General features: G+C 36.7%; 1 protein-coding gene across 1 annotated transcript in view; it reads left to right on the top strand.

The window, feature by feature from the left end:
• NOC3L (NOC3 like DNA replication regulator) overlaps positions 1-13,002 on the top strand; it is a 35,972-nt gene that overhangs the window by 20,996 nt on the left and 1,974 nt on the right. The window contains exons 14-20 of the mRNA XM_046655465.1: positions 2,273-2,345; positions 2,426-2,489; positions 2,574-2,645; positions 3,003-3,184; positions 4,477-4,605; positions 5,581-5,678; positions 7,888-7,972. Coding sequence (XP_046511421.1) covers positions 2,273-2,345; positions 2,426-2,489; positions 2,574-2,645; positions 3,003-3,184; positions 4,477-4,605; positions 5,581-5,678; positions 7,888-7,972 — 703 coding nt within the window. The remainder of the gene's footprint in view (positions 1-2,272; positions 2,346-2,425; positions 2,490-2,573; positions 2,646-3,002; positions 3,185-4,476; positions 4,606-5,580; positions 5,679-7,887; positions 7,973-13,002) is intronic.

The following is a 13,002-nucleotide window of genomic DNA, read 5'->3' as shown; positions in this document are numbered from 1 at the left end:
GTTCTTGGTTCTTTTTGCACTGTAGTTGGTTACCCACTATCACAGTTTGAGTGGTTCATGCAGGTGACTCTAAAGTCTGTTCTAACCCAGCTCACACATTGTTTCTTTAGTCCTAGTAATCTGCTCCTGTTAAGATAGATTTTTTTGTATATTTTATCAACACTAATGAAGCTTTTCGGAGATCTGAGCTAGAATAATGGTTGTCATGATAGTTTTGCACAATTATTTGAGGTAGTATCCTATAGAACAGTGCTATCCAATAGAAATATAATATGAACTACATAGGCAAATGGAAAAAGTGAAAACAAATAGGTGAAATTGTTACGTTTTATTAAATTCTGTTTATCTAAAATATTTTGACATACAATCAATATTAAACATTAAAGAGATAATTGGCATTCTTTTTTTCATAACGTGTCTTCCAAAACTGATGTATATTTTACACCTGGAGCACTTCTCAGTTTGGACTAGCCACATTTCAAGCACCACTAGCAACATGTGGCTATTGGCTACCATTGTTTGACAGCACAGCTTTAGAAATAGGACTAGTGGCTGACAGAGAGAAGGCAAGTTCTGTTCCATATAAGAAATTACTTTCTAATGACTGGAGCTATTTGGCGATAGGATGCTTTTCTTTATAAACTAATGTGGTCCTTGACAGTGAAAGTATTCAAAGAGAGGTTGCTCAGAGGTTCAAAGAGAAAGGGTTGTTCCTACATTGGGCAGGACCTGGTGTGTTTTTGTTTGTTTTTTGTGGGGAAAGATCCACCCTGAGCTAACATCTGTTGCCAGTCTTCCTCTTTTTTTTTTCCTCCCCAAAGTCCCAGTGCATGGTTATATGTCCTAGCTGTAAGTCCTTCTAGTTCTTCTGTGTGAGCCATGGCCACAGCATGGCAACTGACAGACGGGTGGTGTAATTCCGTGACTAGGAAACAAACCCGGGCTGCTGAAGCAGTAAGAATGTTGAACTTTAAGCACTAGATTGTCAGGGCTGGCTCATGGTGTTTGTTTTTTTAATGACCAATTCCTTTATTTAAACAAGTTTTTAATAATATACACTCATTTAAAAAATTCAGATAATGCTATTAAAAATTTAAAAATTGCGAGTTCCTCTCCTATATATGTATGTAAGTATCTTCCTGCCTTCTTTCACACAAATGGAATTGTGCTATGTATGCTATTTGGTAACTTACTTTTTTTTAATATTTACTCTGAGTACCTTGTCATGTTAGCACGTATAAGTCCACTTTTTTTGTTTTTAAGTTCATAATACTCCATTTTATAGATATATAATACTTTATTTGGTCAATCCCCTGTGTTGCACTGGAATATTGCCATGCATTTGTGTGTGTGTATTGCCAGGTCAAAGGTTATGCTCATTTTAAATTTTGATAAATATTGCTAAATTGCTTCCCAAAATGATTGTACTAACACATGGGAAATGTATCACTTCTAAGGTCCCTTCTTGTTATGAGATTTACAAAATGTCAAAGGCTCTTGCACTAATATTGAAGAGATATACTGACTTTAACTACCTCAGTGCCTAATATTTTGTAGTGTTGAGTGCTCTTTAGACAGAAATCAAAATACGATGATGTACACCTGAAATTTATATGATGTTATAAACCAATGTTACCACAATTAAAAAAAAAAAAGAGTGCTCTGACATTTAGTAGCTCAAATGATTCTTTCTCTTTAATTCTATTGAGTGACCTCAGTTATTTGCAGAAATAGAGCCCCAGGACAGTCAAGTGACTCACCTAGGATGATATAGGTAATTCATTGCAGAGCTTGAACTAGACTCCAGGTCCAGTATTCTTTCCATTTTATTTTTAAAGCTTTCATAGTGTCCATATTCTTATAAATAGCAGATTTATACCCCTTTTTCCTCTGCCTGCCACCCTTCTTCCTAGAAGCTTATGATGCTGGCTCCTTTATGACTTAGAGCAGATCTGGACACCTGGTAAACTTTCCTTGGGGGAAGTTGCTTGCTCTTAGCAACTTCTTCCTTAGGGCAGAAGTATTTTTGAAATATTTTTAGTTCGTTTAGTGCCTCATATATTCCTGCTGAATTTAGTGTCCAACTGTGGATGAATTGTCAAAAAGGCCAATCTGAATTAATGAAAAGTATCAATAATCAACATCATCCCCATCATAGCTAACATTTTGAAATAAGGAATATTAAAAATATGGTTTTAAAGTCAAGCTTAATTTTTAGCTGCTTTATTTCTGTTTTTAGGTTACCTTTTAACTAAGTTTTGTTTGATTCTAGGTTTGCTCACCTTATAAACGTGGAATTTTTTGATGATTTATTAGTAGTCCTACATACTCTGATTGAATCTGGTGTAAGTAACTATTAATGAATTACTTTTTAAGATGTAAATGATAATTATTCTTAATATCAATTTTTTCCCTTTTTTTAAAGGACTTAAGCTATCAAGAAAGTCTTCACTGTGTCCAGACTGCTTTTCATATTCTTTCTGGGCAAGGTAAGATATTTTCTTCATCAAGTTTTGTTTGCTTTACCTTTGGAGGCTGAACATACCTAATTGGTGTTTGTTGTCATTTCACAGGTGATGTTCTGAATATTGATCCAATGAAATTCTATACACATCTTTACAAAACGTTGTTCAAGTTACATGCAGGTATGTATGTTAGATAATATGTCTTTGATTAAAATTTATCTTTTAAGAATATGTTGTGGCCAGAATTATAGTGAATGAAAAATGAGGACTAGGAACTGGTCTATGAAATGCTGGCCTGCCTGTGCCACCCATCTGTATTTAACCTTATATAAGACTTGGAGAGAGAGAACTTCTGGAATTGACTGGAGATGTGGTACAACCCAGTCCATACCTTGAGCAGTATAGTGCTGCTTTGTTGGTTAGGGAAGTGATTTGGGACAGGTGCGGCAGTTCATCTTTGGTTTTTCTGGAGTTCAGTGAAGTTACATAATGAAAAAGTAGTAAGAACAGCCCTGAAAGGTATGTCTCCTGTTTTAGGTGCTACCAATGAAGGTGTTGAGATTGTCCTTCAGTGCCTTGATATCATGCTGACTAAGCGAAGAAAGCAAGTGTCTCAGCAGCGAGCCCTTGCCTTCATCAAGCGTCTTTGTACCCTCGCTCTTCATGTTCTTCCAAATTCAAGCATTGGCATTTTAGCGATTAACAGAATATTAATGCATGTAAGTAGTGAACAGAGCTAAGTTCTTGCTGTACAACAGTGGTTTGATTGATTTGTGTCTTTTCTCCCCATTTATGTTATTATTTTAATTATAAAAGTAGTTCATACTTGTAACAAAATCAGGTGGTGACAGAAAGTACATAAAATAACAAAGCATTCCACCCCAGTTGACCTTTTCCAGAAGTAACCGTTTTAATCATTTGGTGGATGTCCTTCCAGCAGACTTTTTTTTTTCCCAGTGAGGAAGATGGTGCTGAGCTAACATCTGCTGCCAATCCTCCTCTTTTTGCTTGAGGAAGAGTGGCCCCGAGCTAGCATCCCTGCCACTCTTCCTCTGTTTTGTCTGTGGGACTCCACCGCAACATGGCTTGATGAGTGGTGTAGGTCCATGCCTAGGATCCAAACCCGCAAACCCCCGGCCACCGAAGCAGAGCACGTGACTTAACCACTATGCCACTGGGCTGTCCCCCAGCAGACTTTTTAAAATTCATATATAAATGCATACACCAAACACCCACAAGCAACACAATTTTCTTTTTCAATGGAAAGGAAATTGAGGGGATTATGATATACATTATTGTTCTACAGTTTTTTTTAACACTTGATGGTGAACACATTTTTGTGTTAGTATAAATATAACTGCTTTATCTCTTTAATGACTATATGAGGTTATGTGTCTAACAAACACATATAGTTCTTACTGAGTGCCTGGCACTGCTTTGAAAAGTTAACTCATCTAATTTTCATAACAACTCTGTGAAGTGGCTACTATTATTATTCCCATTTTACTGATGGGGAAAATTGAAGTCCAGAGAAAATAAGTAACTTGCCTAAAGTGACACTGTTAGTCAGTGGCAGAGGTGGGATTCAAATTTAGGCAGTCTGGCCTTTACACTTCTTTGCATTTTTCTTTTGGTGGACATATAGGTTGTTTCGTTTTTTGCTGTTATAAATGATGCTATAGTGAATATCCTTATATGTGTATCTAATGTAATTATTTCTATAGAAAAGATTCCTAAAAGTGGGATTGCTGGGTGAAGAGAATATTCTGTTTTCTTTTGCAAAATAAATCCTTTTCAAAGTGAGCCAAGATAAAATATTTTGCAATTGTTCTCTTATGGTATAACCTTAAATTTTAAAAATTAAAACTAGGTATAAAGTTCATGTGCTCATAATCCTTATATAACCATAGACTCAAATTTAAATACGAATAAAAGTACAGAACCCACTAACGTTTTTTAAATTAACAATAGTAGTTTAATTAATTCTTCTTTTTACCTGACATTTTTGCAGACATTCCCCAAAACAGATCTGTTGCTTGACAATGAATCTCAGGGAAGTGGGGTTTTCCTTCCTGAGCTGGATGAACCCGAGTACTGTAATGCTCAGAACACTGCTCTTTGGGAATTGCATGCTCTACGGGTAAGAGTGGCCTCCCACCCTTTCTTTTGGTGAGCAATTTTTTCTAGTTTTCCCCAAAGTAGTTTGCCAGAGTACCTAGTATATTTTGATCTGGGACCGCCTTTTGTATAATTCCTCTTTCAGTAGTCGACGTTGCACTTTGCTCTTACTGTTCTTTAAGATGTTGAGATACATTTTCTAAGGAGGCAGAAAATGATGATAGTTTCATGGATAAAATTTATCGAACTCTTTCCCTAACACTGTTCACAATGGAAGATTTGTTATCAGGCTCATTTGTGTTAGGTCCTGTCCAAGGAGACTTCGATAGGCCTGCTCAATTTCAGGAGGGTTTCACCTATGTCATTATCCTACAGTGTGGACGGAGTTAGAGTGAGACTCGGAGAAAATGTGTTTCAGGAAACCTCTTGTAAGCTAACTTTTTTCACTCTGAAAGAGGAATTGCTTTTTTGATTTTTCCTTTTCATATTATAAAATCAAGACTAAGCTACATCACTGGAAACTTGGTCACCAAACAGATTTGTGTTGTAATCCTGTGAGCAAAGATAGTATTTTTTTCTGTAGGTATGTGGTTCTTATGAATTTCATATACATATATATTTTATTTTATTTTTTTATTTTTATTTTTTTTTGAGGAAGATTAACCCTCAGCTAACTACTGCCAGTCCTCCTCTTTTTGCTGAGGAAGACTGGCCCTGAGCTAACATCGTGCCCATCTTCCTCTACTTTCTATGTGGAATGCCTACCACAGCATAGCGTGCCAAGTGATGCCATGTCCGCACCCGGGATCCGAACCGGCGAACCCCGGGCCGCTGAGAAGCGGAACATGCGAACTTAACCACTGCACCACCGGGCCGGCCCCCTCATCTACATATATACATTTTAAAATAGAGTTTATTAAAGGAAATCTGTGCTGTAACTAGTGTTTTATAAAGTAATGACCTTGTGCAAAATGTGGGTGTCGTGTTTTCTCTTCAGAGACATTACCATCCCATAGTGCAGAGATTTGCAGCCCACTTGATGGCTGGAGCACCTTCTGAGGGTTCTGAAGCACTCAAACCAGAGTTGAGCCGAAGGTAGTATTTAGCATTGCCTTGTTATAAAACTGCAAATTTCAGCTGATAGCTGTTTACTATGAGAAGTCTGTTTTATAAAGTAATAGATTTTAAAATGTAAAGTGCTAGTTGGTTATCTGGATTTGGTCTCACTTCATATTCCTGAATTGTTCTAAAGAGAAAATATGCTGACTGTGCTTTTGTTAGTTTGCTTTGGGTAATGTAACATTTTTTTTTTTTTTTGGTCATAAAAGGTTTTATTATATGTATAAGTAGAAAGAATAGTGCATTCCCATATGCCTATGACTCAGGTTTGACAATTAATAATATAATGCCATATTTGCTTTATGTGAGGATCTATGAATCCAACCACAGTGATATTCCTTTATTTTTTATTTTGAGGAAGATTAGCCCTGAGCTAACATCTGCTGCTAACATCAGCAATCCTCCTGTTTTTGCTGAGGAAGGCTGGCCCTGAGCTCTAACATCTGTGCCCATCTTCCTCTACTTTATATGTGGGATGCCTACCACAGCATGGCTTGCCAAGCAGTGCCATGTCTGCACCTGGGATCTGAACTGGTGAACCCCAGGCCACCAAAGCAGAACGTGCGCACTTAACCACTGTGCCACTGGGCCAGCCCCTCCTTTTTTTAATTTTAATTTTAATTTTTTCTGGAATGGTCCTGCCAGGGGCAGAAAGGGAGAAATGAGGAGAGAGAGAAAGTGCTCTGGAGTACTGCCACCCAGAAGGGCACCAGTTTCTCTACTTGGTCCTCACAGCCATCTCTGTACAGCACCTCTTGACTAACAAGAAGCTTGGAGTGCTACTTCCAGCACTCACCTTACACTCTTCCAGATGGGGAAAAGGATCCTCCTAAAAGAACGTTCTTTTCCCCCAACTTTTTATTCTGAAAAATTTCAAAAGTACAGAAAAGTTGAAAAAACAATAATTACTTCCCCCCCCAAAATCAATTAGGAAATACTTGAGTGGTAGAGAAAATGTAGTATAAAAGACAACCTTGTACCCACCACATACCCACCACTCAGAATTAAATTCACTGTAGCTTTTTCTCCTTCTTTGCAAGCCCACTGGTTTCTTTAATTCAGAGACCACAGATACGTGATCTGTAGGCTGCCAGATTGATTTTGTGGCCTCTTAAGAGTTTGAACAAAAATTGAATTGGTTGCTATCTTTTAAATATTGGAAAAATTCACCTAAAAATCACATTTCCAGCTTTTCTTTAAATACTGGGAGATTTGGCAAAGTGGGTCTATATTTTTAGATATATTTTAGATAGTCAGCTGCCTCCCCCTCTAAATGAGGCATCAACTCTGTTGTTTTCTGTAAACCCTTTTCCTTCTGGGTAGGCTGGAGATAACTTTTAGTCTTATTAAATAATAAAATGACCATTTACTTCTTTCCTTCCCTCATACTCCCCACCTGTCCCCTAGCCTTGTTTTTTAAAAGGGAAAAAAAGGAGAAAACAATTCTTTGTCACTTTTCTTTTTTACGATCCTTTTCTGGCATGTTTTCATCAGCGATCTTGAACATTTGCCTCATTTTTGCCAGAGGTTTCCTTTTCTGGAGGAAGATGAAGAATGGGTTTAATCCTAAAGGTTTGAGAAAGGAGACTCATGATGATCTTCCCTGGAGAATGGAGCTTGGAATGTGAGCCTAATCCAGCCCTTGCAGGCCCTTGCCCATCTCCTTTGGCAAATGTGAACCAACCCCAATTCATTAGGGATTCATTTACACACCATGTGTATAAACCTTTGTTCTCTCCTGAATGGCGTCTTCTTGCTTTTAATCAGGCCAACAACTGAAGGGTTGAGCTGTTTGAAATTCATGGGGGATAACTCCATGCTTCACTCCTCTGGCTCCCATGAATAAGTTAAGCTTAGTTGTGGATCATTCGTGCTACTGGTTGAGTTGGGATATGATTCCATTGAGCTTGAGGTCTTTTGCTCAGCCTTTTCTCTATCGAGGCCTGTATTTCTAAATGTATACCAGATCTCTCTGAGGTGGATTTAGTTGGATAATGTTACCATTACATAGGAATTTAGGTTTTATTTTACATGTGTGTGTTAATTTGTTGGTTTCAAAAGAGGGATTAGGTTGTACCTTAATATAGAGGTTTAGAATACTGAGTCATTCTTTGGATATGATCTAATTATTTTCAAGTTATACAGATATGGTGATGTCTTTGCATTCTTATATTTGTGATTATAGGTCTGCTACAGAACTTTTTGAGACTTACAGCATGGCAGCAATGACATTCAATCCTCCTGTTGAATCTTCCAACTCTAAAAGGAAGGTATGTCATTTTTTTAATTTAATTATTTTATTAAGGTCATATTAGCTTATAACATTGTGTAATTTCATGTGTACATTATTATTTATCAGTTTCTGTATAAACTGCATCATGTTCATCACCAATAGTCCAGTTTTTATCAGTCACCATACGTATGTGCCCCTTTACCGCTTTTGCCTTCCCCTCACCCCCTTCCCTTCTGGTAACCACTAATCTGTTCTCCTTATCAGTGTTTATTTATCTTCTGTATATGAGCGAAATCATACAGAGTTTGTCTTTCTCTGTCTGGCTTATTTCACTTAGCATAATACCCTCAAGGTCTGTCAATATTGTTGCAAATGGCATGATTTTGTCTTTTTCTATGGCTAAGTAGTACTCCGTTGTATGTATATACCACATCTTCTTTAACCATGCATCTGTTGATGGGCACTTGGGTTGCTTCCATGCCTTGGCTATTGTGAATAATGCTGAGATGAACATAGGGATGCATAAATCTCTTTGAATTGTTGATTTCATGTTCTTCGGATATATACCCAGTAGTGGGATAGCTGGGTTGTATGGTATTTCTATTTTTAATTTTTTGAGAAATCTCCATACAGTTTTCCACAGTGGCTGCACCAGTTTGCATTGCCACCAACAGTGCATGAGGGTTCCCTTTTCTCCAACATTTGTTATTTCTTGTCTTGTTAATTACAGCCATTCTGACAGGAGCAAGGTGATATCTCATTGTCGTTTTGATTTGCATTTCCCTACTAATTAGTGATGTTGAACACCTTTTCATGTGCTTGTTGGGCATCTGTATATCTTCTTTGGAAAAATGTCTGTTCATATTCTTTGCCCATTTTTTGATCGAGTTGTTTGTTTTTTTTGTTGTTGAGTTGTATGAGTTTTGTATATATTTTGGAAGTTAACCCCTTGTTGGATGTATGATTTGCAAATACTTTCTCCCAGTTGGTGGGTTGTCTTTTCATTTGGTTCATGGTTCCTTTGTCTTGCAGAGCCTTTTTAGTCTGATGTAGTCCCATTTGTTTAAGTTTTTCTTTTGTTTCTCTTGCCTGAGTAGACATGGTATTTGAAAAGATACTGCTAAGACCAGTGTCAGAGTATACTGCCTGTATTTTCTCCCATGAGTTTTATGGTTTCAGGTCTTACATTGAAGACTTTAATCCATTTTGAGTTAAGTTTTGTGTATGGTGTGAGATAATGGTCTACTTTCATTCTTTTGCACATGGCTGTCCCCTTTCCCCAACACCATTTATTGAAGAGACTTTCCTTTCTCCATTGTATGTTCCTAGCTGCTTTTTCAAAGCTTAGCTGTCCATAGATGTGTGGTTTCATTTCTGGGCTTCAATTCTGTTCCATTGGTCTGTGTGTCTGTTTTTCTGCCAGTACCATGAAGTTTTGATTACTGTAGCTTTGTAGTATATTTTGAAGTTAGGGATTGTGATAACTTCCAGCTTTGTTCTTTTTTCCCAGGATTGCTTTGGCTATTGGGGGTCTTGTGTTGTTCCTTATAAATTTTAGAATTCTTTGTTTTATTTCTGTGAAGAATGTCACTGAGATGCTGATTGGGATTGCAGTGAATCTTCAGATTGCTTTATGTAATATGGACATTTTAACTACGTTTATTCTTCCAATCCATGAGAATGGAATATCTTTCCATTTCTTTATGTCTTCTTCTATTTCTTTCATTAATGTCCTATAGTTTTCAGTGTACAGGTTTTTCACCTCCTTGGTTAAATTTATTCCTAGATATTTTATTCTTTTTGTTGTGATTGTAAATAGGATTGTATTCTTGACTTCTCTTTCTGCTAGTTTGTTATCAGGGTATAGAATTGCAACTGATTTTTGTATGTTGATTTTGTACCCTGCATCTTTGCTGTAGTTGTTGATTATTTCTAATAGTTTTCTGGTGAATTCTTCGGGATTTTCTGTGTATAGCATCATGTCATCCACAAACAGTGAGAGTTTTACTTCTTTCTGTCCAATTCAGATCTGTTTTATTTCTTTTTCTTTTTTTTTTATTAATGTTATGATGGATTACAAGCTTGTGAAATTTCAGTTGTACATTTTTGTTAGTCATGTTGTGGGTACACCACTTCCCCCTCCGTACCCTCCCCCCACCCCCCCTTTTCCCTGGTAACCACCGATCAGATCTCCTTCTCAATATACTAATTTCCACCTATGAGTGGAGTCATATAGAGTTCGTCTTTCTCTGACTGACTTATTTCGCTTAACATAATGCCCTTGAAGTCCATCCACATTGTTGTGAATGGGCCAATTTCGTCTTTTTTTATGGCTGAGTAGTATTCCATTGTGTATATATACCACATCTTCTTTATCCAATCATCAGTTTCTGGGCATGTAGGCTGGTTCCACGTCTTGGCTATTGTAAATAATGCTGCGATGAACATAGGGGTGCAACGGACTCTTGAGATATCTGATATCAGGTTCTTAGGATAGATACCCAGTAATGGGATGGCTGGGTCATAGGGTATTTCTATTTTTAACTTTTTGAGAAATCTCCATACTGTTTTCCATAGTGGCTGTACCAGTTTGCATTCCCACCAACAGTGTATGAGGGTTCCTCTTTCTCCACAACCTCTCCAACATTTGTCGTTCTTGGTTTTGGATGTTTTTGCCAATCTAACGGGGGTAAGGTGATATCTTAGTGTAGTTTTGATTTGCATTTCCCTGATGATTAGCGATGATGAACATCTTTTCATGTGTCTATTGGCCATATTCATATCTTCTTTTGAGAAATGTCTGTTCATGTCCTCTGCCCATTTTTTGATCGGGTTGTTTGTTTTTTTGTTGTTAAGCAGTGTGAGTTCTTTGTATATTATGGAGATTAACCCTTTGTCGGATAAGTGGCTTGTAAATATTTTTTCCCAATTAGTGAGCTGTTTTTTTGTTTCAATTCTGTTTTCCCTTGCCTTGAAGAAGCTCTTTAGTCTGATGAAGTCCCATTTGTTTATTCTTTCTTTATTTCTTTTTCTTGAATTGCTCTGGCCAAAACTTCCAGTACTATGTTGAGTAAGAGTGGTGAGATTGGGCAGCCTTGTGTCTTTCCTATTCTCAGAGAGATGGCTTTCAGGTTGGCTGTGGGTTTGTCTTATTTGGCCTTTATTATGAGGTACTTTCCTTCTATACCCATTTTATTGAGAGTTTTTTTTTATCATAAACGGATGTTGGATCTTGTCAAATTCTTTCTCTGCATTTATCAAGATGATCATGTGATTTTTATTTCTCATTTTGTTAATGTGGTGTATCACATTGATTGATTTGCAGATGTTGAACTATCTCTGTATCTCTGGAATAAATCCCACTTGTTCGTGGTGTGTGATCCTTTTAATGTCTTGCTGTATTTGATTTGCTAATATTTGTTAAGGATTTTTGCATCTATGTTAATCAGTGATATTCACCTGTAATTTTGCTTTTTTGTGTTGTACTTGTCTGGATTTGGTATTAGGGTAATGTTGGCCTCATAGAATTAGGAAGTCTCTTATCTTCCTTTTTTTCAGAGCAGTTTGAGAAAGATGTGTATTAAATCTTTGAATGTTTGGTAGAGTTCACCAGAGAAGCCATCTGGTCTGGACCTTTTTTGGGGGGAGGTTTTTGATTACCGTTTCAATCTCTTTACTTGTGCTTGGTCTATTCAGATTCTCTATTTCTTCTTGAATCATTTTTGGGAGGTTGTATGAGTCTTAAGAATTTATTCATTTCTTCAAGGTTATCCAATTTGTTGGCATATAGTTTTTCATAGTATTCTCTTATAATCCTTTGTATTTCTGTGGTATCTGTTGTAATGTCTTCTCTTTCATTTCTAATTTTGTTTATTTGTGGCTTCTCTCTTTTTTCTTCGTGAGTCTAGCTAAAGGTTTGTCAATTTTGTTTATCTTCTCAAAGAACTAGCTCTGTTTCATTTATCCTTCTTCTGTTTTTTTAGTCTCTATTTCATTTATTTCTGTTCTAATTTTTATTATTTCCCTCCTTCTGCTGACTTTGAGCTTTATTTGTTTCTCTTTCTCTAGTTCTTTTAGTTGTAGTTTAAGATTACTTATTTGAAATTTTTCTTGTTTGTTGAGGTAGGCCTATATTGCTATAAATTTCCCTCTTAGTACCACTTTTGCTGCATCCCATAAGAGTTGGTATGTTGTGTTTTCATGTTCATTTTTCTCCAGGTAGTTTTTGATTTCTCTTTTGATTTCTTCATTGATCCAATCGTCATTCAGTAGCATGTTGTTTACTCTGCACATATTTGTGTCTTTCCCAGCTTTTTTGTTGTAGTTGATTTCTAGTTTCATAGTATAGTGGTCAGAAAAGATGCTTGATATGATTTCAGTCTTACTAAATTTATTGAGACTTGCCTTGTTTCCCAACATATGGTCTGTCTTTGAGAATGTTCCATGTGCACTTGAGAAGAATGTGTAATCTGCTGTTTTGGGATGGAATGTTCTATATATATCTATTAAGTCCATCTGGTCTCTTGTTTCATTTAAGGCCACTATTTTCTTGTTGACGTTCTGTCTGGATGATCTATCCATTGTTGTAAGTGGGGTGTTGAGGTCCCCTGCTATTATTGTGTTGCTGTCACTTTCTCCCTTTAGGTCTGCCTTGGAGAAGGTCTTTTCGCATTGATGTAATTAGGAGTTCGCTTCATGTATTTGTAAGTCCAGTTTCTTTCCCAGGTTTGGGAAGTTCTCCACTACTATTTCTTTAAACAAATTGCTCCTTTCTCCCTCTCTTCACCCTCTGGGATACCTATAATTCTTATGTTACTTTTCCTAATTGAACTGGATGTTTCTTGAATAATTTCTTTCTTTTTTTTTTTTACATCTTAGTTCTCTATCCTCCACCTGAAGCATTTCTAGATTTCTATCTTCCAGATCGCTAATTTTCTCCTCCATAAGGTCTGCTCTACTTTTATGCTTTCCACATTATTTTTTGTCTCATTAATTGTGTTCTTCATATCCAGAATTTCTGTATGGCTTTTCTTTTTTATAGCTTCAATCTCTTTTGTGAAGTATTTC

This window comes from Equus quagga, chromosome 2 (genome assembly GCF_021613505.1).
Source record: "Equus quagga isolate Etosha38 chromosome 2, UCLA_HA_Equagga_1.0, whole genome shotgun sequence".
In the NCBI taxonomy this organism is placed as follows: domain Eukaryota; kingdom Metazoa; phylum Chordata; class Mammalia; order Perissodactyla; family Equidae; genus Equus; species Equus quagga.
The sequence above is the reverse complement of the archived record's forward strand: the minus strand, read 5'-3'. Positions and strand labels throughout refer to the sequence as shown.